The sequence below is a fragment of the Elephantulus edwardii genome, unplaced genomic scaffold, assembly GCF_000299155.1.
Source record: "Elephantulus edwardii isolate Elephantulus edwardi_28Jun2011 unplaced genomic scaffold, EleEdw1.0 scaffold00169, whole genome shotgun sequence".
NCBI lineage: Eukaryota > Metazoa > Chordata > Mammalia > Macroscelidea > Macroscelididae > Elephantulus > Elephantulus edwardii.
This window is the reverse complement of record NW_006399919.1, coordinates 5,889,762-5,917,610: the sequence shown is the minus strand read 5'-3', so window position 1 is coordinate 5,917,610 and position 27,849 is coordinate 5,889,762. Positions and strand designations below refer to the sequence as shown.

At 40.4% G+C, this 27,849-nt stretch overlaps 2 protein-coding genes and 1 pseudogene across 2 annotated transcripts in view; all 3 read right to left on the bottom strand.

The window, feature by feature from the left end:
• Positions 1-27,849, bottom strand: part of LOC102860557 (E3 ubiquitin-protein ligase RNF13-like) — a 136,254-nt gene that overhangs the window by 85,717 nt on the left and 22,688 nt on the right. Inside the window, exon 3 of the mRNA XM_006895565.1 lies at positions 5,170-5,295. Coding sequence (XP_006895627.1) covers positions 5,170-5,295 — 126 coding nt within the window. The remainder of the gene's footprint in view (positions 1-5,169; positions 5,296-27,849) is intronic.
• Positions 19,799-20,768, bottom strand: LOC102860155 (annotated as a pseudogene).
• On the bottom strand, positions 23,390-26,865 carry LOC102865581 (protein FAM71B-like). The gene is made up of 3 exons (XM_006895569.1): positions 26,248-26,865; positions 24,168-25,003; positions 23,390-23,864 (listed from the first exon to the last, which is right to left on the bottom strand). Exons 1-3 carry the CDS (start codon positions 26,863-26,865, stop codon positions 23,390-23,392), a joined length of 1,929 nt encoding a protein of 642 aa, XP_006895631.1.

Genomic DNA, 27,849 nt, shown 5'->3' with positions numbered 1-27,849 from the left:
GAAAGTTTCTTAGGAGTATTGACTGCAACCAGTATACAAATCTACATTCCGGCAAAGTTCAAGCTCTCAATCATGCACTCTTTATAAATATGTTTCTCTGGTTTTGTCCTTCTAAACAATGCAGATTAAGACAGGGATGAAGTCAAACAAAGGAGTGACAAAAGGATAGTACTTTGAGCTGGATAGGCTGGTTCTGTCAGAAAGGGCTTGGAAAAGAAAACATGGCTTCCAGAGGAGGTAGTATCATCAGCTAGCACTTCAATAATGCAACAGGAAAATGGGTGGCAGAGGTCAACTTGGACTGAAATCGAAGACTCAGAAAATAGCATATACCCCGGCTGTGGAGACTTGTTGTTGTTATGTGCTATCGAGTCGTTTCCGACTCATAGCGACCCTATGCACAACAGCTCTAAACCCTGCTCTATCCTGCGCCAACCGCACCGCCTCTGACACACCCATCCCAATTACCCCAGTCACAGAATCAATCCATCTCATAGAGGGTCTTCCTCTCCTGCGCTGTCCCTCCACCCTCCCAAGCATGATGTCCCTCTCCAAGGACCCGTCCCTCCTGGCAACATGTCCAAAGTATGTCAGACGAAGCCCCAGAATCCTTGCCTCCAAGGAGCAGCTTGGTTTAATCCTCTCCAAGATGGATCTGTTTGTTTTCCTGGCAGTCCAGGGTACATTCAGTACCCTTCTCCAGCACCACAGCTCAAAGGCATTAACTCTCCTTCTGTCCTCCCTAGTCATTGTCCAACTCTCTGATGCAAATACCATGACCTATATCAGGCGCACTTTAGTCTCCAGAGAGACACTGTTGCTCCTGAGTACGTTTGAGAGGTCCCTAACGGCAGACTTTCCCATCGCGATACGCTTTTTGATTTCCTGACTGCTGGTACCAAGAGTGTTAACTGTGGAGCCGAGCAAAGTGAAGCTGTGAACACTCTCAATCTCTTCATCATCCATCCTGACGCTGCCAATTGGTCCAGTGGCGAGAATCTTTGTCTTCTTGACGTTGAGCCTTAGTCCATACTGAAGGCTGCAGTCCTTGACCCTTCGCAGCAAGTGCATGAGGTCCTCCTCAGTTTCAGCAAGCAAGGTTGTGTCATCTGCATAACGGAGATTGTTGATAGATCTTCCACCAATCCTGATGCCACAATTCTCCTCATAGAGCTCAGCCTCTCGGATAATCTGCTCTGCATACATGTTGAAAAGGTATGGAGACTGTGCTGCCCACCCAAAGATCCATAGTTCAAATCCACCAGTTGCTCCACAGGAGAAAGATGTGCAATCTTCTCCTGTGAGATTTACTGCACCTGAGAGCCTGCTGGAGGGTCAGCTATGAGTGAGATCCAACTAAAAGGTACACAACAAAAGGTAAGCAACAGCACAGCAAAACAAGCTGACCCTTCAAATAGGCAGATGCGTGGCATTTCAAACAGAAAAAAGAATTCAGGGCAAGTTGTATGAAAATACGAGCTGAAACAAAGACTAAATTAGAAAACTCTCTTAGAAGTACTTGGACTGACAGTCATGACATGCTTGAAGAGAGAGAAGGGCTAACAAGCCTATTTATTAATTCCTGAGTTGTATTCTCATCCTTAAAAAGTCAATGACAGAGCTCTGATTGGCCTAGTGGAAAGAAGCTGCACTGCAATCCCAGTGATATGTGGTTCAAATCCACCAGATGCTCTGCTGGAGGAGGGGCAATCTCCTCCTGTACCAATCAGATCCAATTTGATGGTATACACAAAAATCATAAAAGAAAAATAGTCAACAACATTTCTTTAAATTCCACAGTAAACCACCTTTCACCTTCATCTAAAAAATGGTATTTAAAAAAAGGTATTCTAATTTCCTGTTAGTCTAGACTGAGAGAGAGATTAGCTTGAAGTCAACAAAATTTGAGATCAGCAGAATGACTGTTCACTCTGAATTTTTTAGCCACAAGAAATTAATAAAATGTTGTAATAACATTTCATTTTGGTTGGGGCAATCTGTAGTCATCTTAGTTCTTTCTGGTGCTGTATATCCTGTTGAGTCAGAACTACTCAGAGCTGATCCTTCAGCAGATTTTCAGAGGCCATAAACCACATGAGAGGAGACGGCCCTTTTGTCTCCCGTGAGGCAGCTGGTGGATCTGAATTGTTTGTCTGGGGGTTGGCAGTGCAATTTCTTACCACTAAGCCACCAGAGCTCCCTATTTTAGTTCTAGGTTAAATTTTATACCATTTACATTTTAACTCTGTAAGTCACACCACAATCAACTCTGAGTTGGAATGTTATAGCATCTGACTTCAAGCTCTGATTTATTTCCCACTGAAAGACAATTCATTTGTGACTCATAGCAACACTATGTACTACAGCCCTCAAATATGTTGTATTCTGTGCCAACCTTATTATCTCTGACACCTACCTCCATTACATCATTCACTGAATCAATCCATCTCATCCAGGATCTTCTTCTCTTGCATTGTCCCTCTTCCCTTCCAAGCATGATGTTCCTCTCCAAGGATTGGTCTCTCCTGCAACACGCTCAAAGTATGCCAGATGAAGCTTCAGAATCCTTGCCTCCAAGGTGCCGCCTGGTTTCACCCTCTCTAGGAAGAACCTGTTTGTTCTCTTGGAAGCCCATGGTATATTCAATACTCTTCTCCAGCACCACAGCTCAAATGCATCAATTCTCCTTCTATCATACCTAATCACTGTCCAGCTTTCCAATGCATAACAAATAATTGCAAAAACTATAGCCTGGATCAGGCGCACCATAGTCTCCAGATTGACATTGTTGCTCTTTAATACTCTCGAGATATGCCTGACAGCAGACTTTCCCAAGCAATTAAGTCTTTTGATTTCCTGGCTGCAGGTACCCCAAGTGTTGATTGTGGAGCAAAACAAACTGAAGCTGTTAACAATCTCAGTCTCTTCACCATCGATCATGATGCTACCAATAGCCCCAGTGATAAGAATTTTTGTTTTCTTGATGGTAAGCTTCAATCCATATTGAAGGCTGCAGTTCTTGACCTGCAGCAAGCACTTCACTTCAAGTCCTCCTCAGTTTCAGCAAGCAAGATTGTGTCATCTACATATTGCAGACTGTTGATTAGTCTTCCCTCAATCCTGATGCCACATTCCTTCTCACAGAGCCCAGCCTCCTGGATGATCTGTTTTGCATACAGATTGAAAAGATATGGAGAAAGAACATAATCCCTGGCATATGCCCTTCCCAATTCTGTACTGTACAGTGTTCTCCTGCTCTGTTCTGATGACTGCCTCCTGGTCCAAGTATAGGTCTCACATAAGCACAATAAAGTGTTCTGGGTTTCCCATTCTTCTCAGAGTTAACCACAGTTTGTTGTGATCCACACAGTTAAAAGCCTTTGCATAGTCAATGAAGCACAGATAGACATTCCTCTGGTACTCCCTGCTTTCTGCCAAGATCCATCTAACATTAGCTATAATATCCCTAGTACCACAGCCTCTTCTAAACCCAGCCTGCACATGTGGCAGTTCTCTGTTAATGTGCTGTCCCAGTCATTTTTTTATCATTTTCATTACAATTTTGCTTGCATGTTATATTAATGATACTGTTCAATAATATACAATTAAAAAGTTACCTATCATTTACCAAAAGCTCCACATTTTTAAATCTCTTTATGGTTATTATAAGGAGTTACACTGCCAACCCAAAGGTTTGACTCTGCCTGCTATGCTGCAGAAAAAGGGCCATCTCTTCCTGTGCAATTTACACCTACTGAAAAATCCACTGGGGAGTCTAACAACAACAAATTTATTCTGGAGAAATTATTTCTTTAATGTCAGTTATAAATGACAAAGAACAAGATTCAGGCACAACTTTCCCGAGCAAACAAGTAGGAAAAGAAGTTGAACAATTCTTACCAATAAACAAAAAAATTATCTAAGATCAAGGGATACAAAGTACATGAAATAGTTTCTATTTGGTGAGATATATTCGGTTAAGATGCTGTATCTGGGTACGACATTGTATACGAGGTATGAAGTACTCTGGCAAAAGTCACATCAAGACTTGTTTTATACAGGTCACAATGTGGCTCTTCTGTCAAGTATAATCCAAAAAATAAATTTTTAAGGCAGTATCAAAAGCATGTAAATAAACCAAACCTCAAACATACCATTAGAGCAGCACCCTTGACGAGAATGGCAGTTATGTGACAAATTGTTTTCCTATCTGAAATCTCAGCTTATCTAACACTAACTTGAGAGAGAAAAACTACACATTCTGGTAAGCCTGCTGCCATCAAGTCAGTTCCGAGTCATGGTGACAAAGAGAAATCTCAACGTCAGTGTAGTAGACACGGGTACAGATTAAGGTGGAGTGTTGAAACTCAAAAGAATTACAAGTTTCCACTTCCATACCAAATCAAGCAAGATTTCATCAAATCACAGATCAAAATGCTACATGACCACATTAAAATTCTTAGACTCCACAGTATTTTAGTACCTTAGCTAATTTGCTTAGGTGAATCATGACACAGATGGCTGTCTCCCTCTTAGGAGTGGCTGTAAAAGCTCAGAGAATCTGCAGGAAACACATATTTATCTTATTGTTATCAAGTCACTTCTGACTTTGTAATACATGGTGACACCGTGTACTGCAGAGGAGAACTGTTCCATGTGTTTTCTTGGCTATCATCTTTACAGAAGCAGAAAACCAAACCTTTCCTCAGCTGTACTGCTATTGTTGTTACGTGCTGTTCAGTTAGAACTTACTCACAGATGACCCTACAGGTTTTCAAAGCCTATAAATCACCGAAGAGGAGACTGCCGATCTTTCTCCCAGGGGCAGCTGGGAGATTCAAGCCATCTGCATTGGGGTTGGCAGCGCAACTCCTTATCATAAGTCACCAAACCTCTGTAATGTACTGTAAGGTGAGTTCAATTTATCAATCCATAGGTTAACAGTGGAATATAAATCATTTCTAACTAGCCATGGGGGCCTTAGTAAGCCTAGACTTGTTTGTTTTGCCTTAATCATCTCCTTGGTATTTCCTATTTTTTAATGTCCTCAAGGCCTTTTTAAAATACAAATTTTTTTAAATGCTTTAAATAATTTCTGAAGCAAGCAGAATGTAAATTACATAATCAAATAGTAACAAAACAAACTTTTAAAAATAAGGTGAATAATACCTTTACATCAAAATTACAATCAAGTCTTCTAATTAAGACGATGAAAGTGCTAGAAGAATTATCTCTCAGTGGTGGAGGCATGATGGGTTCACAGGCATTCTCTGGTTTTGAGTTAATCAGAAAACCCTGAAAAAGAATAGAGAATAAGTTATCTCTTTTAATCAACAAACAGGTCACGTCAACTCTATGATATCTCTGACATTTTTTTCATATATTATACCATAAGCTAAACATCCCAGTGACAAATGCAGTTAATACTTTATCTATTTTCCATTAATGTTTGGTGACTCTAAACCAAGTAAATACTTTTAAAAGTCAGTTTCTGTGCTATTACTACAGTAAAACTGAACAGCATTTCCAACAGTTTATCCTACAAAAGCACTAACCCAAGTACATAAAGGTATACATGGAGAAATTCTCCTCACTGCTTTTTAGAAGCAATAATCTAAATTCAAGTGTGTTAAAAAATGAGTCCCTTCATAAATTGCTGTTGTTATGTATCATCACATGGGAACCAACTCATAGCTGACCCGCCAGTGGGTTTTCAGAGGCAGTAAATTGCACAGGAGATTGGTTCTCTTTCTCCCAAGAGCTGGTGATCTCAAACCACCTGCCTTTGGCTTGGCGGTATAATTCCTCAGCACTGAGCACCAGAGCTCCCCAATTACAGTTATATCAATATACAAAGAAAAGAAAGCAGCCATGGGAAAGAACTAAGAACACATACACACAGAGGAAAGGTGTCACAAAATAACTACTAATTTTAAAAGGGAAGTTAAAAGGCAGTTACTTTCTTAAAAATGCAGTTGTTTGATATCAGAAAATACATTAATTGTCAATGGACAAAGATAAGAAAACTTAGTAACTGAACTAAAAATGAATAAACAAAAAAGATGATCACACTCACTAAATTCCTTTGCAATAAAAAACTGGCAATTAAAGTCATGACACAAATCTAGTCCTAGTTTTCTGTGGGGTTTGACTGGTCATATACTTTATGAGATTTGGCAGTTTCTTTTGCCTTAAGCTGCATTTCTTGACTTGTGACATATAACTCTTCGGCATTCAACTTCTAGAACAAAACACATCTCTGCTGACCATTACTTCTGAAACAAAACCTTTATCTACTGTTAAGAGATTGAACTGTGCCACCCAAAAACAACTGTGGAACTCCTAACTCTTGTGACTCTGAGGGGGGATTTTTGGCTATATTAATGATGCCATACCAGAAAAGAATAGATCCTTCACCTAGTAACTTCTGAAAGGTGTCTTTTAGAGAGGGAAAATAGATTAATGGCACAGGTGAAGAAGAAAACTGGCACCATTAGAATATCTGCCTATGAGCAAAGAAATACCAGTTTTGTCAGTATACCACAGAAACTAGGAAAGGGACTCACAGCAGAGAGTTGGAATTTCAGCTCACAAACACCCACACAAAAAAATCCTGTCCTTTCCTGGACTCCACTTTTATGATTCACTGTGGCCCCAGCAACAGGATCAACTAAGACATCCCCTCATTTTCTTATGAACTAAAAAGTTAGCTTAAGTTTACAAAGCACTTGGGGCTTTTTTTTATTTGCAGGGAAGAAAACTGTAGTCATTCTTCCAACAATACTTACTGATTTCACCATGTTAAATTTACACAGTACTGCCTTTTGGGGTCTTCCTAACACTTATTATATATGCCAAGTCACAAACTGCACTTGATTCTTTTCAAGACATATATTATAATGGCAAATTATCCCAACTCAACCAGCACCAATAAGGCATATAACTAAACTAAAGAGAAGAAATTGTGAACAATCGTAAGAAATGACTGATGTCTAAGTAACAACACCTCCATCATGACTGCTATCTGGCTGAAAGCAATTAAAATATGCACTGTGATGGGCACTGTGATGGGCTGATGGTCATTGTGATGCGCACTGTAATGCCGTAAGATGTTTCAAATGTGGGGCAATAAAATGCATTTCAAAAATCACTGAAAAATGGACTGTACAAATACAAAACTGGGTACACAAGTATAAGAAAGATTTAAATTTTAAATTATATCTGTATTGTTGAGTCTTTTTAACAATCATGTATTATTATTAAGCTTAATTTTACAAAAATAAAATATACACAAAAGCATTTGACTGTGGGTCACAACAAACTGTGACTCTGAGAAGAATGTGAATCCTAGAACACTTGACTGTGCTTATGCAAAACCTATACTTGGATCAGGAAGCAGTGTCAGAACAGAACAAAGAAATACTGCAAGATTCAAAATGGGGAAGGGTGTACGCCAGGGATGTATCCTGTCTCCACACTGTTTCAATCTATATGCAGAACAAATGATCCGGGAGGCTAGGCTCTATGAGGAGGAAATGTGTTATCAGGATTGGAGGAAGACTCATCAATAACCTGCATTATGCAGATGACACAACCCTGCTTGCTGAAACTGAGGAGGACCTGAAGTGCTTGCTGCAGAAGGTCAATATGGGCTGAAGCTCAACATCAAGAAAACAAAGATTATCACCAGTGGGTGGATTGGCAGCATCATGATCAGCGGTGAAGAGACTGAGACTGTTAACAGCTTCAGTTTGCTTGGCTCCACAATCAACAATCTGGTACCAGCAGCCAGGAAATCAAAATTAGATTGGAAAAGTCTGCTGTCAGGGACCTCTCTAGAGTACTGCAGAGCAATGATGCCATTCTGGAGACTAAGGGGTGCCTGATCCTGGCATGGTCTTCGCAATTATTTGCTATACATCAGAAATCTGGACAATGACCAGAGATGCTAGGAGAACTGATGCCTTTGAGCTGTGGTGCTGGAGAGGAGTACTGAATATACCACGGACTGCAAGAACAAACAGGTTCATCCAAGAGAGGGTGAGACAAGGCTGCTCCTTGGAGGCAAGGATTCTGAAGCTTCGTCTGGCATACTTTGGACATGAGGTCATCAGGTCAAAGCTGTGTATTCAGGTTCAGCAGCAAATTAGCATGAAGAGCTGAAGAAATCTTAGATATCACTTTATTCTGGTCCATGCAGCTTGTAAGGAGGAAACAAGCCATGATCCCGAGCTCCTGGAAACTTTCCCACATGCTTCTTATAATACTCAGGACAAAGGTGGCATTTTGCCAGACCTTACCACTCAACACACTTGCAGTTACACTTAGCCTTACGTAATACTGATTCAGCAAAACAGTACTGAGCTTGCTCAAACACGGCAGTGATTTAGCTAAAAACTGTTTATCACATATGAGACCCAATACAGTACCCAAATATGCCTGCCCTGTAAATGCAACAGTATCCCACAGGGGGGTACCCATATACTCTCTCATCTTAAAACATTATTTCTCCTATTAATATTGTGCACCCTTGAGGTACATTCTTTTTAAGTGATGTACTGATATTGATACATCATTTATTTAAAAACCGAACACTACTTAATTTACAAAATTCAAATACATTGTTTTAGAGAACAGATTCTTTCAACCTCCTTCACACCTCCAACCCAACAAACAGTGCAACCCCATGATTATTCCCCCGTTCCCCTGCACATCCTCATCCCTCTGCGTCCATCCTCTCCCACCCCTCTTGGATCCTTATACTCATTCTACAACAATGGTTTTATGCTATATTTATCCTTGTGGGACATAGTTAGTTCACTTAGCATAATACTCTCTAGCCCCTCCCAAGTTAGGTAATAATTTACAAAATCATTGCTCCTGAATGCTACACAGTATTCCATTGTGTGAATGTACAATAATTTCTCAATCCATTCGTTTGTGGTTGGACATTTAGGCTGTTTCCATATTCTTACAATGGTGAATAATACTATGAACATTGGTGTACAAACTTCCATTTGTGTGTGTCTCAGTTCTCAAACTGGGATAAAGCTTAGTAGCACTAGTCCAAGGTATAAAAGAGACTGCCAAATACAACTAGAAAAGCAAAATCTGAAGAGGGTAAAATTGATGCATGTGACCTTCTAAACATTAAATCTAGTGTGCATCAAAAACTTTTCCCAATAGAGTGAAAAGAAAACCTACAGCCTGGGAACAAACATTTGGTAACACTACCTCAGACAAGAGTCTTATAACAAAAAGTTTGCAGAATAGTCCTGGGCCTCCACAAGAAAAAGATTGACAACCCAATTACAAAATGGGCAAAAGAAATGGAAAGAATTTTCACAGAGGAAGATATTCGAATGACAAAAAGACACATGAAGACATGATCCAAATCACTGGCAGTAAGAGATGCAAATTAAAATCACAATGAGGTATCATCTCACTCCAGTAAGAGTAGCAAAGTTTAACAGGGTAGCAAGTAATAAATGTTGGAGAGGATGTGTGGAGAAAGGAAAGCTTATAAATTGTTGGTGGGACCGTAAAATGGTACAACCACTCTGGATTTGGTGCTTTCTCAAAAAGCTGAACGTAGAAATTCCCTATGACTCAGCTATTACACTACTTGGAATATACCCTGAGAAAATGAGAACTGAGGCACAAACAGAGCTACAGCATTACTACTGTTGCTGTTGCTGTCCAAAAGCCTTACACTAGGATTCATTCTTCGCATTGCAGTCCTTTAATTCTTAAACACTTAATTTAAATCTTTGTCATCAAAATACTAAACACAATTTTCAAAACTAGTAAAATCTTGTGATAGAAAGGAGCAGAGCAGAAGATGCAAAGTATAATTTGCTAGTTCAGACTCTCCTTGCCTCGGCTGATTAACAGGCTGAGGTACAATGTGCTTGACTAACAAGAGCTCAGAGATGTTATTATCATTTATGCGTCTGTTTACTGACAGAAGGTGCTCTGGTAGCTTAGTGAGTTTAGAGTTGTGCTCTCAACTCAGAAGCAGATGGTCTGAACCCACCAGCTGCTCCAAGAGAGAAAGACAATCTCCTCGTGTGCCATTTATTGTCTCATAAATTGACCACTAGAGGGTCAACAATGAGTCAATTCCAACTCAACAGCAATGTTTTTATTCTATGTTTATGTCTATATCTATCCGTATAAATGTGTATGTTGTTGTTGTTGTTACATGCTATCAAGTCAGAACTGACTCAGTGCCGACCCTCCTGCAGGTTTGCAGAGACTGTACATTACCCAGGAGGAGACTGACCATCTTTCTCTCATGGAGAAGCTGGTAAATTCGAACCATGTTCTTTTAGGTTGGCAGTGCAACTCCTTGTCACTAGAACCCCCAGAAATTCATATAGTTTAAATGATGTATGTGGGTTGAGAGTTATCTCTAGTTCTTCATTCTCTAATGACCCTAGTCATTAGGTCTAGTCACTAAGGGAAAAGGTGGGCACTTTCCTCCTCTGAAATTTATAGTCTCAGGAACTCAGTGAAGGGTCAGCCATGAGTTAATTTTTTTTAAGCTAACACCCATATCACCAACACCCTCAGCACCTCGGGCCTCTGTGTCCGACTTAGCCAAATGCCTGCCGTTTGCTGTGTTGGCTACACCTTTCCTTAGCAGCAGAGGGCAACAGTAACTCTGGCATTTAAGTATTATCCTCAATTTAAACTTTTTTAAAAGTTTGTTTCCCAATAAGTATGAGTCAAATTGAAGGGAACACTAAAACACTTGTGAATGTATTTTCAGTCATATAAGAGGCAATACACTTCATCTGGATTCTTTGCTGTGGGTACTGCTGTTAGTGAGCAGCCCCGGTGGTGGCAGGGCCTCGAGGAGCTGCACTGCTAACTCGAAGGTGGTTCTTTTCTCAGTGTTTGAATCCACTCGTGGCTTTTCTGAAAAAAGATGGGCAGTCTCCTCCTGGGCGATTTACAGCCTCCAAAATCCCACTGGAGGGTCAGCCATGAGTCAGTCCAACTGGACAGCAGTGAGTAGTAGCTTAAAGCAAAATGTGTCATACTGCTAACAAAAAGGTTGATGGTTCAGATCCTCTAGTCACTCCAGAGCAGAAAGATAGGCAATCTCCTCCTGTAAAAATGTAGAGTTTCAGAACCCGAAGGGAGGGCTGCTATGAGTACAAAATGGATTCAGTAGAAATGAGGTTTTATTGCTGTTATTAAATATTTACACTGTGGAATTTCACAGAAGAAAATATACTATTGTCATACTAGTTCTTTGAATCATCACAGAACCTTCTCATTTTATTTGTTGGCTGGTTGGTTGATTGATTTCCTACATACTTCCAAAAAATATCTGGGCTAGATGTAGCTTCTTTTAACATCAGTAAGATCTTCTCTTTAGGGTTTTGGGGAACAAGTCTGTATTAGAAGAAGTACAGCAAGGAAGCTTCTTAGAGGTGATGATGGGTCACTTTGGTTTTAGATACTTTGTACACATTTTCAGGAGAGACCAGTCCATTTGAAGGACATTACAAGGAATAGAGTCGTTTAAAAACCCACCTTTTTAAAAGTGTTTTATTGGTTTGTATATAATCATTCATATGCATCGTGTTTTGTACATGTGCTTTATATGTCATACACTCACTCATACACCTAACATTTTATATCATTTATTAACATTGCTCTATACCTATTATCATTCTGTCTTTTCAAGCTCCCAACAAGTTGGACTGACACAGTACCTCTAACAGAGGATTTAAACATATCCATGATTATGGGGATGGCACAGAACTGGCCAATGCTTTGTTATATCTATTGTACATAAGGTCACTGTGGTTCAGCACAGAGTCTACAGCACTTAATAACAACAACTTTAAGGTCCATCTCAAGTGTGACTCTTACAAAGGATTCTCCAAGTTCACCCTTATAGAAACTACCTCTGCCTCCCCTCCCCCTTTTAAACAAAAGTCTAGCAGGTTACTTATACCTTAATATATAATTATGTTTCTACTTTATGGCTTTTAACTAAATTCCTGACTTAATTGAGCATCAGCTTTGATAATGTTCATCACTGCTATGAATACTGTTGTTGTCATTGTTGTGTACCATTGAGTTGGAATCAACTCATAGCTGACTCTCTGGTGGGTTTTCAGAGACAGGACACAGCTATATTGTTGCCAAAAGATGGATACTGAACCAAAGCAAAAGGACAAATGTCTTCTAACTTTCTGTTGAATGGTGAGCATATACAAATATGAACTGGCTTTCAGCGATCCTTCACATCAGAACTGGGTTTTGGAAGAGGTACAATTACGGAAAAATACTATGTCAATGTGGCATTTAAAAACCACAATTAGTCCTGGCCAAACTGAGCTTCTTTAGAACATCAGGACTCCAAAGGACAGAGACTCTTTTTACAAGTTCAGACCACTAGGAGTTCCTTTACCTCATTCAAAATTCTTGTTCCAGGTGTGTCACTCTCCTCATGTATGTCAAGAGTAGATTTGTAGCAAACAACAAACGCTGGTGAGGTTGTAGAGAAACTGGAACTCTTATTCACTGTTAGTGGGAGTATAAAACGGTGCAATCACTGTGGAAGGCAGTATGGTGTTTTCTCAAAAAGTTGCAAATAGAAATACCATTTGACCCAGCAATTCCACTACTTGAAATACAACCCAAAGAAACCATAACCCCCACCCAAGCAGATATATGCACACCCATGTTTATCGCGGCTTTGTTCACAATAGCAAAGAGTTGGAAACAACTTAAGTGCCCATCAACAAATGAACAGATACAGAAGCTCTGGTATATTCACACAATGGAATATTATGCTGCATTGAAAAATAATAAACTCATGAAATATCATTCAAAATGGATGACCCTGGAGGACATTATGCTGAATGAAATATCTCAGTCACAAAAGGACAAATACTGTGTAGGGATACTGCTGTTAAACAATTTTAAAACCATGAAAGAATTTTTCTTTTACTTTACAAAGAGAAGAACAAACTAGAGGAGAGGGGTGGGCAGGTAGAAAAGTGCAACAATGAATGAGTGGAAACCCCAAATCTCTGTAAATTTTCATTAAAAATAATAATAATAGTAATATTTTTAAAAAAGAGTAGATTTGTAGTAGATTACTAGTTATCCATACAATTTCCAAAGGTTGATATTCCAGAAGCAGGTCCTCAGGTCTCTCATCTGAGGAACCTCTAGGTGGACTTGAACATGCAACCTTCTGATTAACAGCTAAGTGCATTATCCATTTGCATCTTTCAGAAACTCCCATTTCTCAAAGACAAGTCTTTGTGACTTGTGAAGAATTTTGCTCTTTCTGCTGAATCTGTGTGGTGCAGTGGAATGTCCAAAATTACTTTCCTAGCCAACTGGTTTTGACCTTCACCACATGTTTTGGTGAGACTACGTTAATGACATGAATGAAGGGAAGTAGCACCTTTTGGTTGGGAGTACGCAAATAAGATTTGTAAAATGCTCATGAGGGGATTGGCCATTGTTGCTATGCAACCAGGCCTGAATTGAGCAAGGTTAGAGGCAGAAATTTGTTGCTTCTAGTAAGAAATAATCAGAGAGTACAGTACACTTTTATGGGATGTTGAGTCAAACAAGGACCTAGATAAGAGCAGGAGCAGCAGCAGCAAATCAGGTATCAGCACGAGACAGAGCTGAACTGGTCTACCACCCTACAGAACCCGAGTTGAGCGCTTTCACCCAAGCTTGCTGTAGCCAGGAGCAGAGCTGCCACAGTTGGCAGGACTGAAAAAGCTGTGTAACACCAAACTAAAACTGCAAGGCTAAAGGTCAGTAAGTCTTCAAGTATGTCTAAAAAGCTGATTGAAGAATTATGTCTTCTTTCCAACTTGAATAGTAATTAGTGGTCTAGTGGCAAGAAGCTGCACTGCAATTCTGAAGCCACCAACTACTCTGATGGAGAAGGAAGGGCAGTCTCCTTCCAGTAACTGTCACTGAAAACCCACCAGAGGGATGGCTATGGGTACACAACAACAACGACAATCATGAGTATGATTATTACAACAGATTAGCTCACCTAGTAGGACAGCAGAGAGAGCTCACGGAGGGATAGTTGGTGTTGGAATTAAGAGAAGAATGTATGGAGTGTGTGAGGCATTTCTCACCAATAGGAACTGATTTTTACTATTGATGTTGTACATGGGGACTGTTATGCCTTTGTGTAATTCAGACACTTATGTCCTCAAAAATCGACCATATTCTTTTTACAGTTGGCGTCCCTTTATCATATTATCATCCTATATTTCTGACATCTGCATCTAAAATTTGTCCTCCAATATGTGTCAATTTGAGCTGAGAAATTCAGGTTAAATTCAATCACAGTGGAGGTGAGAAGAAAATGTCCTGATTTAGTCAGAAGGCTTGACTTCAACCAGCTGGATGGGTAAATTTGGGCAGGTCAGACCTGCTCTTAGGAAAATGCAGAGCTCAGATAAAATCAGAGACTCCTGAGTCATGGAAATACTTTTTCAGATGCAGCTCGTTCCATTTACCAACCAGAGAACCTACACTTTTATTTCTCTTATTTATTAGATTCTGTAGTGCTTTACTTAACAGATGTTAAGCTGTATATAAAGTCTGAAAACTATTAAATCATGACTCTCTTAAGTTTACTTCTAGACTTGACATTGATTAATTGCACTAGTTTCTCCCTTTGTATGTACTATTTATCATATGTAAAAAAGAGATAGCAATCTTAAACATTTCAACAGCCATTTAAATAGTCACAGCCAGTTGGGGGGAAAAAACCTTTTCTCCTGAGAGGATTAAAGAAAAGTTCTGTAATTCCATAACAAGCAAGGTCTTTAAAAAAGTAAACTATTTTTAGGTAAATGTGGATATAGATTCAATTTTAAGACATAATGTGTTTTTTAAACCCCTTAAACCCCAGTTACACCAATGGCAACATCTTTAAAATTCTAGTACAATATCACAACCAGTGTACTGACATCAGTGCAGCCAAGACACAGAAAAATTTAATCATCTCAAGGATCTCTCATTTGTTTATATTCACTTTCTTGCTATTTCAACTTCTTCTTATAGTCTGGGATGTACCAACCTGTTGTCTATTTTTATTATTCTGCCACTTCAAGAGTATACAGGCTGCACCCATATGATTAATGAGATTATCTTTCAACTGAATTTATACATCAGTCAAACAGTTATGTACAATTTTTATTTAATGTCATTTAATCAAATGTTTTAGTATATGGTTTTTAATGTACCTTTTTGTGAATAAAAATGTAAATACTTCTAGCTACACTAAAATATTTTTAATAGTACAGCAATAACAGTAATGCTTCCATGTGTATTGTAAAGTAGTACCTGTTTGTTATCACAAGTTATTATGTATATCTCAGATTTTTAATATCATAGCTTTTACAGAAGCTACACTTGCTACTAGTTAAAACAATAATGTTTCTAACCCAGAGAGATACTGTATAAATAGAAGCATCAGTATGTGATTAGAATTGACTTCTAGTTGCATTATTTCTCTGGAAATTCATAGAGATGATGAAAAAATCATTAGTTTGTTTTTATTGCTATATTGTACTAGACTGCATGAAGAGGAATATGGTATAAGAACTGGAGGAAGACTTTTCAGCAAACTTTGTTAAGTAGTGTTAAGTAGTGTCAAACTTTGTTAAGTAGTGTCATCTGACACTACTTTCATGTTGAAAGAGGAGAAGACTTGAAGCACTCACTGAAGAAAATAAAAGACTACTAACTCCATTATGGGTTACACCTCAATATATAGAAAACAAAACTCTTCACAATTGAACCAATAAGCAATATCACGCTAGAAGGAGAAAAGATTGAAGTTGTTAAGGATTGCATTTTACTTGTATCCAGAATCAATACCCATGGAAACAAAAGTGAAGAAATAAAGAGATCCACTGTATTGGGAAAATCTGTTGTTAGAGACCTCTTGGCAGTGCTAAAAGATCAAGGATGCCAATTTAAAGACTAAAGTGTACCTGATACAGGTCAAAGTATTTTTAACTGCTTTATATATAATTGAACTATGAATAAAGAAGATCAAATAATAGATGTCCTTGAATTAGGATATTGGTAAAGAGTATTGACTATGCCATTGACTACCAAAACAACAAACAAATACGTCTTGAAAGAAGTGTATCCAGGGTGCTTCTCAGAGGCATGTTTGGTCAGCCTTTGACTCAATACTTTGGGCATGTTGTCAAGAGCGGCCAGTCCTTGGAAAAAGACGTCATGCTTGGAAAGAAAGACATCATGCATGAAACAATAGAGAGTCAGTGAAAGGGAGAAAGATCCTCATCATATGAATTAAGAGTGAAGTGAATACAATAATGAGCACAGTGCTAAGTTTAAGCACAGAGGAGACTGTGATGGTGGCACCTATAGTAATACTTTATGATATACCACAGTTGGCTCATTCACCTACTAAAGGACTTTGTCCAGCTTTTAGTTATGACAATAATAAAGCTTCTGCAAACATTTTTGTATTTTTCTATAAACATGAATGTTCATTACTCTGGAATAAATGCCCAGGAGTGAAATTCCTGCATTGTATAGTAGCTGCATGTTAAGTTTTTAAAGAAACTATCAAACTAATTCTGGTGGCCAAGTGCCAAACCAAAAGCAGGTGATTCGAATCCACCAGTTGCTCTGTGGAAGGGAGATAAGCAGTCTCCTCCCCATGTGATTATAGCCACTGAAAGCTTGATTGGGGGTCAGTTAACAGTTCCTGCTGACTCAATGGCACATAACAACAACAAACAACAAAATGACTAATGATGTAGAACATCTCTTCCTGTGCTATTTGTTATCTGTGTATCTTCTTCAGTGACATTTCTTTTCCATATTTACTGAGACTTATGTTTGTCTCCTGACACTGTTTCAAAATATTCCTAATTGCTTTTTCAAGGATACTTGAAAACCACTGTCAGCTGATTTTAAGTTGTTTTCATCTTGGTGTTGCTATCTATTGTTTTTATTCAGTATGATATTGTCCTATTTCTTTATATGATAAGTAATCTTAGAATGAGCCTGAACTTTTTTTTTTTTTCTTTTTTGGCATGTGTACCATTCAAATCGGATCTGACTGGTATAGGAGGAGATTGTCCCTCCTTCTCCAGCAGAGCATCTGGTGGATTCAAAGCACAAACCTCTGGGATTGCAGTGTAGTTTCTTGCCACTAGGCCACCAGAGCTCCCTTTTATGTTTTCTTATGCAACTGGATGTTATGCTAACATTCTTTTAACAGATTCCTATGACACTACTCCAGCTACTGCTATAGATGTGCAGGCTGACCATTTGGCAGTCACTGACACCAGTTACTGCAGGCAGGAGCTAAGAGGTTAAGATTCCTACATGATTTTTATTGACACAGTGATAGAGGGTGAGGGACTTGTTACCAACTGACAGGGATGAAAGTCCTAACTCCATACTTGGCCTTCTTGACTCCTTGGTGTCCACGTGAGACACTTTGTTCCTCATACTCGTTGGAAAAGACCATCCTACTTGGAAAGGTAGTGTCAGTGTAAGAATGGAAGACCCTGAATGAGCTGGATTGACACAAAGGCTGCAGCAATGGAATCAAGTATATCATGGATGAAGAGAATGGGATGAGCTAGGACAGAATTCAGGTCTGCTGTTCGTAGTGTTGCTGTGAGTTGTACTTGACTCAGTAGTACTTAACAACCACCACCACCATAGAGTAAGGGAACTATGATGGTTTAGTGGCAAGAAGTTGCACTGCTAACCCAAAGGCTTGTGGTTTGAATCCACAAGCTGCTACACAGGAAAAAAGATGGAAAAACTCTTCCATGGGAAGGAATTATTGCCTCTGAAAACTCATTAGAGGGTCAGATATGACTAAGTCTGACTCAATGGTACCAACAACCATAGTATAAGGGAACTCTGGTGACCTAGTGGATAGAAAGGTGTGCTGCTAACCCAAAGGCCATGAGTCTGGCAGTTCAAATCCAAGACTGGTTCCTTGAGATAAAGATGGGCAGACTCTTTCTCTTTGACTTACAGTCTCAGAATCCCAATGGACAGCCAGGTATAAGTCAGTTCAGACTTAATGACAGTGAAAGTAAAACAGTAGTGTATGCTTCGTCTATCTCAGAGACTCCATTCAAACCTGACAACCCCCCCCCCTTTAGCTATTTTACTTTGACCAAACTGTGTGGATCATAACAAACTTTGATGCATAACAAGTGAATGGGAAGAATGGGAATTCCAGAACATTTAATCGTGCTAATGCGAAACCTATACTTGGACCAAGAGGCAGTCATCAGAACAGAGCAGGGCAACACTGCATGGTTCAAAATTGAGAAGGGTGTATGCCAGGGATGTGTCCTATCTCCATACCTTTTCAACCTGTATGCAGAGCAGATTATCCGAGAGGCTGGGCTCTTATGAGGAGAAGCGTGGCATTAGGATTGGTGGAAGATCTATCAACAATCTGCATTATGCAGATGACACAACCCTGCTCGCTGAAACTGAGGAGGACCTCATGCACTTAGTGTAGAGGGTCAAGGACTGCAGCCTTCAGTATGGACTGAGGCTCAATGTCAAGAAAACAAAGATTCTCACCACTGGACCAATTGGTAGCATCAGGATGGATGGCAAAGAGATTGAGATTGTTCACAGCTTCAGTTTGCTTGGCTCCACAGTCAGTACTCTTGGCACCAGCAGCCAGCAAATAAAAAAACGTACTGCGATGGAAAAGTCTGTGGTTAGGGACCTCTCTAAAATACTCAAGAGCAATGGTGTCTCTCTGGAGACTAAGGTACGCCTGATACAGGCCATGGTCTTTGCAATCACTTGTTATGCATCAAAGAGTTGGACAATGACTAGGGAGGATAGAAGGAGAATTGATGCCTTTGAGCTGTGGTGCTGGAGAAGAGTAATGAATGTTCCATGGACTGCCAAGAAAACAAACAGACTCGTCCTGGAGAGGGTTAAACCAGGCTAATCCTTGGAGGAAAGGATTCTGGGGCTTCATCTGACATACTTTGGACATGTTGTAAGGAGAGACGGGTCCTTGGAGAGGGACATCATGCTTGGTAGGGTAGAGGGACAGCGCAGGAGGGGAAGACCCTCTTTGAGGTGGATTGATTCAGTGACTGGGGTAATCGGGATGGGTGTATCAGAGGCAATGCAATTGGCACACGATAGAGCAGGGTTTAGGGCTGTTGTACATAGGGTCGCTATGAGTCGCAAATGACTCGACGGCACATAACAACAACAAAATATTTATTAAAATGGGAGTACATTGTAATGCTTTAAAATTAGAAAACTTTAGGGCTCATAAATGCTTTTTGCATTTTTGCTCCATTCACAAAATTATGGGTATTACCTATCTTAATAGGTATTTGGTAAGTAATTATTGATTTACTGAATGTGTGATTTAATTTGGTAGGAGAAAATTTAGTTCATCTAAAAAAAATCCCTGAGAAATGAGTATATAATGTGGATTAATGTTGTTGCTGTTATGTGCCATCGAGTCGTTTGCGACTCATAGTGGATTACTAGGTAAATAATATATTTTTGTTGTTGTTCATACAGCGTTCCTGGAGGTACTGCAGGTGATATGTAGAGTGGACAGAGCAAGCTCCTCTTCCATCTCCTAATCCCCCAAATCCATTGAATACTGTCCTCTAATCGAGGATGTATCAAGTGCTAAACTGAGAAGAACAAATACTTCACATGATCCCAGCCAAAAGGGCAAGGAGTGATTGCGTTTTCAATGTGTACATTTGATCAAGAGGGACTAGCTACAAGCTTCCAAATTTCTATCCTTTAAATCATTGAAAGAAAGGAAATCCAGGTTCTTCAGTTTAGCTTCAGCATTGTCAGTAAACTCTCTGGAGGCTTTCTGCAGAGGAAGTCGGGGTGGGCCCACTGGAATCCTAGAGACGAGAGTCATGATGGCTTTGGTCTGTGACACTCCAAAACCCAATTTGATCACAAAGCTTATAAATCTCTGGATACAAAACTGATAATTCAGAGCAGAAGAATAGTCCTTCTTTTCAAAAGCTTCTAACATCTGGTTTGTCTTCTTCCCCAGGTAGTTATAGGTACTGCCCACTGCTCCAGTCGCTCCCATCACCAGCGCACTCAACAATTGCTCATCTACTCCAAAAAGGAATGCAAACTGCCACTGGCGATTCTGATCAACACACTGCCCAAAGTCTAAGAGATCTGTGTCACTGAATTTCAGCCCTTCAAAGGTGGGGATCTTATCTTGAATTCCATCCAGCAATTCCTCAGCTCGAATCTTCACCCCAGTCAAGGCAGGAATGTGGTAGTAATAAAATGGCAGTGTAGGAGCTGCCGCTGCCAGTTCCTTTAGGAAACTAACCAGAGCCTCTTTGTTCCACGGCTTGAGAAAGAAAGGCGCGATGACAGCAATGCCATCAGCTCCTATGTCTGCTGCATGTTTGGCCAGTTCTTGTGACTCTTTCAAACTCATTGCTCCTACATGAATCACCACGTGATCCAACTTGTTCTTCCCTTTTGTCGCCCACTCTTCTTTCTGCAATCTGGCAACGCTCCAAGATGCTCAGGGACAGGCCTTCTCCCATTGTGCCATTCACAAAAATGTTCTTCACTCCTTGTTCTTCCACAAGATAGTCCACATATTGACCAATTACTACTGATAAGTTGATCTCTCCATTCTCAGTCATCGGTGTGATGGTTGCAGCCATGAGTCCTTGCAGTTTTTTCTTCATCGTGGCCATCGTGCTACCGGAGCAAATTCTTTGTTGGTTCCTGGTGCCTTCTCAAAAAAGAGAGAGAAAAAGAAAGACCACCACCTTGTCCCTGTTCGGGCACCAGAATGTTGTAGACTAAGAGTAAAGTATTTTTATAATGATTAATAATGAGACAGACAACCAGGAGTGAGACAGAACAGAGTGCCTAAAGACAGGGTGCTAGCAGTTCCTGTGACTCCTAACCAGTTCATTTTTGAGCAAGTAATAATAATATAAAGATTATCAAAGTGATTTTAAATTTTCGTTTTTATCCACATGTTCTAAATTTTCAGCAATGGACTTATTTTTTTCAATAAGCTGATATGTTTTAAGTATTTAAAAATTATATATGCAATATTTTGGCCTTTTTGGTTATCATGAACTCTTCTTGTACATTAAGTGAATAAGAACAAGGTGGTGGTGTTGTTTTTTGTTTTTTGCCTTCAAGTTGAGCACGACTCATAGCGACCCTATGAACAAAAGGCCTGAAGCCCTTCTACAACTACTGACATCTATCAAAGTTCATAGAGTTTCCAGAGGCAAGTTATTTAGGAAGTGGATGCCACTCCTGCTTCCAAAAGAATGAGGCAATCCCAGCATATTGATAATAATACCCTGTCACTGTTTTCTTTAAGATGCAGACTTTAATAAGGAATTTACAGAGCAGGATGTCAAAACTAAAGAAAAAATTCTTCAGGAAAAGGGGTATGCTTGTTCCCTCTGAGTACTGGTTTGATATGGATGGGAAGGTAGAAATAGACTACCTAAAATGGGGATATTAAAAATAAGGAATGAAGTAGCTGGCTTATATATATATATGCTTTTGTGAATGTAGTTATTAGTAAGATGATTAAAGTGAAAGTGAATTCTTCAAATACAAGTTAATGGCTAGAAAAGCCAGGGGGTGGTGTCAAAGGTTAACTGTTGAGAATGGCTTTTCTAGTCACTGAGTTTGCCACATGGGCAAGGACATAAATGGGTGTAGGTCTATTCGTAAGGGGATTGACTGGTTAGTCTTGCCATTAAATTGAATGGATTCGGCTGCAGAAATTGAGCATCTTATCACCAACAGAGACAAAACAAGAGAATGCAGAGTGTGCATTCTCTGGAGGCAAAAATTCCTGCACCACTCAGTCAGGAGCCTACAGGAGCAGCAGCTACAACAGTTAGAGCAGAGAACCAGAGAGACTGCAATATTAAAACCATGTTGATATTTAAAATTTTCATTAATACACGTCTTTTTCTTTACATTATGACTTGAGTTAGTTTACAATGCTGACTGATTTTCCCTTCCACAATTCAAATAGGATTTGTTTTGTAACATTAAACATGTTGTGCTTTTGCTTAAGAAATAGGACAATTCTCACTTTATTGGAGTCCTCTGTGCATACTTTGTAGTTTCATTGTGATTTGAGTGAAAGTTTACAAAGCTGATTGGTTTTTCCTTCAACAATTCAAATCTATTTTGTTTTACAACATTAAAGCATGTGTGTGCATCTGGTTAAGAAACAGAACACTATTTCTTACTCTATCGGAATCCCTTGTGTATATCTTCTATATCTTTCTTTCCACCCCGCTGTGAATTTTATCTGTCCTTGGTTTTTCTCTATCCATTTAGCAAGTATTTACCCCAAGTATATATATTTTTCTAACTTACTTTCATTAAAGTAAGTCAGCATTGTGTGAGAGGCAACCATGCTGACATGTGCAGCTATTCAGTTTCACACTGTGCACTGAATGTATCAGCTCTCTTTTTTTAAATGAATATCTGGGTTCTACAGTTTTGCTACTACAAACTTTCACAATAGACATTTCCCCCTATTGGCTCCCAGATTTATATCTAAGAAAGAATTTAAGGAAAGAATTTAAGATTAAATTAAAAGTCAGTAATTTTTTTTTCTATAAAGGACCAAATGGTAAATATTAAGACTTTGCAGACCATACAATCTCTATGGTAGCTACTCAACTCTGTAGTGTTTTAAGTGTGAAAGCAACCACAGAAAATATGTAAAGTAAATGGGCATGGCCATGTTGCAATAAAACTTTCTTTAGAAAAAATAGGCTATCTAGGCAAGATTTTCCCTTAGACTGTAGCCTGCTAATTCTTTGTTCTAAGTTGTAGCCTTTTCTGTCTGGTTGCTTACAAACATTACTGAACTCCCTCTTTATTCACCTGAATATCCATCTGCTGTGGAGCTTACAAACATTACTGAACTCCCTCTTTATTCACCTGAATATCCATCTGCTGTGGAACTTATTTTGTTGTCTTTGAATGTCCACACTCAGGGGCCTTCAGGGAGGGGGGTAGAAAGATTAGGAGAGGGATGGTTGTGGTGGTGAGAACCAAAGGAAGAAAGGGCACCACATGACGGCTGAGCTCAGGGGAGAAGTGGCACACTGCTTAACTAAATGCTGGGGTCTCAGGCTACAGCACAACTGATATCATAATGAGGTCATGACTAGGCTATGAGATACAGCAAATCAAACAGTAATTTAGTATTTATGGTTTTATTATTTATTCTAACTGACTAATAAAAGTTGGGATTGGCTCCTTAGAGATAATTCCCCAAGCCCTGGTCTCTATTGCAGCTTCCTTCCCTGGCTCCTACTTAAGTGGCCTTAGATGCCAAGATTGTCTCTGTTGTCTCAGATGTCAAGGTACCAGTGATCTCCACATCCTGGACATGTTCACGTGCTGTCTCCAAGTTGGACTCAATGGTGCGCCTCTCCACAGTCTTGGCTACAATGTCCAACTCTCTCTCACGAGATGTAATCGCTGCTCTTGAAGCAGGAGTAGCTCTGAAGCTCCTGAAGAACGAACTAATCCTGCTGGACTCCTTACCTACTGAAGCTGAGCTACTAGCTGCAGATTGGGTCCGCCCCAGTTTCTGAGTTGTCCTCGTCTCCTCTGAGGTGGGACTGTGGCTTATGCTTTTTTGAAAGGAGGCCCCCTGTCTTCTGCCTTTTGTGCTGCTATGACTTTTCTCTTTTTTGTCCTCCCTCCTGGTTCCACAGTTGGCTAAGGACCTGTGGGAGGATGACTTCCGGGATGATTTGTCCCCGCCTTTCCTGCGGTGATGAGAACTTCTCCTAACATGAGATCCAATCACTGCTCTTGAAGCAGGGAAAGCTCTGAAGCTCCTGAAGAATGAACTAATCCTGCTGGATTTCTTACCTACTGGAGCTGAGCTACTTGTTGCAGATTGGGTCTGCCCCAGTTTCTGAGTTGTCCTTGACTCCTTTAGGGTGGGACTGTGGCTAATACTTTTGCAAGAGGAGGGCCTCTGTCTTTTGCCTTTTATGCTGCTATGACCTTTCTCTTTTTTGTCCTCTCTCCTGGTTCCACGGCTGGCTAAGGACCAGTGGGCGGATGTCTTCCAGGATGACTTGTCCCTACCTTTCCTATGGTGATGAGAACTTCTCCTAGGGGGATTTTTGTCCCTCTTTGATCTTCTTCCCCTTTTTTCCTTCTCCACTTCAGTATTAGGCTTGGACACCCTCTGTCTTCCAGCTCGCTCACTCATGTAGCCTTCACTTTTCAAGGTCAAGAGCAGGGGTAATTCAGCATTCTCTGCAGTAAGTCTGCTGGTTGTTACTCCTTCAAATACCATGTTCATGCTGCTTCCTGGGGAGTAACTGGTTGCCACTGTTGATTGGGTGGAACTGCCCTCTGCAGATGAGCTTGTAGCACTTTCCAACACCATGTTAGCACTCTCTGCGGGCACACTGGCAGTACCTGCTATGGCCTTGCTGGGTCTTCTACTCACTCTTGGACTCTTTGTGACTACTCCTGCCAGGGCCACATTTGACTGTGCTGATCCTGAGGCCTTGGTGATTGCAATACTTATGGTGCTTTCTGAATGGCCTGCTGTTGTCCCAGCTACTGCAGCTCCCATTGTGGAGCTGGCTGTTGATCTTGCTGTTGTTGCTCCTGCTGTGGAACCTGCTACCACCCCTGCTATTGCTGCTCCCATTGACAGACCTTCTACTGACCCTGCTACTGCTGCTCCCTGTGTGGGACCTGCTGCCACCTCTGTCACTGCTGCTCTTTTGGCAGACCCTGGCGAGTTCAGGGCTGTTGAAGAGGTACCAGGCATTCCACGAGAAGGTTGGATTCTAATTCTTTCTCCTCCCGCATAAGCAGAAGAGGTAGCTCCAGAAACCTCTTGGAACTTGTAAAGCCTGCCTTCATCCCAATCCCCTTCTCCACAGAGATCTGCAGTCTATGCCAATGGGAGAAAAAAACAGGTGAAATAGAGAAGATGAAGTGAGACTCACTCATCTTAGTGCTGAGCAACTCAAGGACATGTAATCAGAAGAGTCTTTGAGATCAAGTCAGAGCTCCCATTTGTTAAAGAATTCTATCTATATAGCATCTTCTGTCAAAAGGATCTTTAGTATTGCTTGAATAATGCCAATGTCAGGGAAAGCATGAATTCACCTTCCCATCCTTGTGCATTATTTTACATACATGTTTATCTCTCTGCAAAATAAGATTATTAGAAGTAGGCTTGCTGAGGGAAGGTACATATACATTCTGCTTTTTTTTTAATGACTACTAACAAAGCGTGCACATGCATAGTTGCTTGCACACCTGTGGGCTACACTTATTTTCATAAAAATTAGTGTATGGCAGTAGTGGGGCAACCGATCATGGCTCAAAGGAAAAAAGAATTTCCTACAGCAATAGTAAAGTGTCCTAACACTTTGAACAATTAAGATGCTGTAGAAGAGATTTAGGCAGAAGGATGAGACCAGATCAGCCAAGACCTAATGTCTTGAGATTGAGTCTTGTGGAATACTTTGGAGAAGCACTCAGGATCTCTCCAACATGGGAATCCCCTTAGGAGTGGCTCGCTAACCTGGCCCTAAAGAGTAAACTCACTAACAGGAAACCTAAAATAATTCATGGAAACTCTATGTGTTACAGAGTAGAACTGCTCTGTAGGATTTTCCTGGCTTTAAGTTTTGTGGTCTGCAGCTATTCCAGCTATCACTACTCTCCCAGCCTTTCTTTTCGATCACTACTGAGTAAGTACCAATTGCCACCCTTTAGCTTTGGAATCAAGGACAAACCATCTGCACTACCCAGGGCCTATTAGGGATCTCTGATGGCATAGTCCTTAGGGAGTTGCACTCCTAACCTAAAGGAGGCATCTCTCTGGCAGTCTGAATCTACAAGGGATTCCTCAGGAGAAAGATAAGCAGTCTCCTCCCATGTGATTTGTAGCCTTGAAAACTCACTGGGAGAACAGACAGGAGTAGGTTCCAACTCAACAGCAATGGGCTGAGAGTATTAGGGGCCTAGCTGACTTTTGTATATTTTTAAATGCAGTCTTTTTTTTTTTTTTTTTTTTTTCCAGTTGAATCCCAGGGGGAAACCACAGGCTTTATAGGACAATCAGTGTTTCACTGCTTTCCCAAAACACCCTGTTCTCATTTGATCTTTTCCCCTGGAAATACTTACCACTGTGTTTTTATTGTCATCTGTCAAGCATACAGATGTATTTGTTAAATCCCCAGTTTGGATGGATTGGGTACTGCTCTCCATTCTTGGCCTCAGGAGAAGGACTAGTTTTTCCCAACAGCAAAAGAGTTCCTGATGTGCATCTGAAGAGGGGCACAGCTGCAGGTAAAAGGTACGGCCAGTGGCAAGCTTCAGGCGCAGTTGCTGTTTTTCTCGATCGTGTAGAGAGATCCTGACAAACTTCAAGGGAAGGAGCCTGGTAAGCTCTAAGGTCTCTGTGGCCTTGCGACCTCTCCTTTTGGTGGGTCGGCTATACCCTTTATGGTTTCCATAGACTCTAGCTGGCCGGGCCACCAACATGACATCTGGCAGGGGGAGGACTGGGCTGGTAGATGCAATGCCCACAGTCACCATTTGAAAACGTTTATGTACATCAATCACTTCGCCTTTTTTGCTAATCTGGATAAAGTTGCTCTCAAACACTGGTGCATACTTAAACATGTCATACTCTCCACCCTTATACAGATGTCGCTGTAGATCTCCCATGGAGGTACTGAACACACCCATCGAACAGGAGCTGCTGGCAGTGTAATAAGGTAACACATCTTCATTGTTCATAGTCCTCTTCTTTCAATACAACTCTGCCAGCTACAAATCGTGTCCCCAAGAAAGGGAGAGCAAAGGCCACTGCCCATCTCCTTCTAGGACTTCTGCCTAAATCACTTTATACTACTGCATTTATCCTCAGCTGTCCTTTGTGACCTGTCACCATTACATACTCCTTTGTGTGATCACCAGCCTCCCCAAACCAACTAATACCTACACAGAAGACAGGCTGACCTGGGCCAGGTACACATGTGTGGGGACTGGGTAGTCTTTTGAATCAACATACTAGTATGCATCATACTTTGGTAAATGTCTTGGGTTTGGGTTTTTTTTTTCTTCCCCTTAGCTTTATTGTTACAGTGATCATCTCCCTGCAGATATTCTGAAAATTCCATAGGAGCCAGTCCTTAGAAAAGGACACCATGCTTGGAAAGGTAAAAAAAGGTCTGGTAAAGGGGAAGAAGACCCTCTGCAAGATGGACTGACCCAGTGACAATGGGTTCAAGTATATCAGAGACGACAAAGATGGCACATGATAGGAGCAGGGTACACACTGAATGTTCATAGGGTTGCTATGTCATAGTCACAGAAACAGGTAGTCCTTTAAATCAGGATGAGAAAAAAAATAAGCCAAAACAGAGCAGCATAGGTCCACAAATTTAGTACTATCTTCTTGAACTAATCATTTCTCATTATAAGGTTGTTTGCTCTATAACTAAGGATCCTCGTCAGCATTCAGCACAAGTGTATTTTATAGTAACATGCCGTCAATGCGCTTAGACACCTTAAAGATGGTTCCAACTCAGTGACCCTGTGTATAAAAGAATGAAACACTGCTAAGTACTATGCCATTCTCACAACTGTTGCTGTTTTGAGTGTAGTGTGGCAGCTACTGTGTCAATCTATCTGAGAGTTTTCCTCTTTTTCAGAGACCTCCCTTTAAGATACAAAACATCCTAGTTCATGGACTAATCCTTCCTAATAACACGTCCAAAG

Bases quoted from the DNA above. Each gene is read 5' to 3' on its own strand.
- LOC102865581 (XM_006895569.1), bottom strand. From the start codon at position 26,865: ATGAACAATGAAGATGTGTTACCTTATTACACTGCCAGCAGCTCCTGT. The intron at 25,004-26,247 runs GTAAGTATTTCC...CCATTGGCATAG, and splicing joins ATGACAATAAAAACACAGTG to ACTGCAGATCTCTGTGGAGA. The intron at 23,865-24,167 runs GTCATCCTGGAA...TGTTAGGAGAAG, and splicing joins CATAGGAAAGGTAGGGACAA to TTCTCATCACCGCAGGAAAG.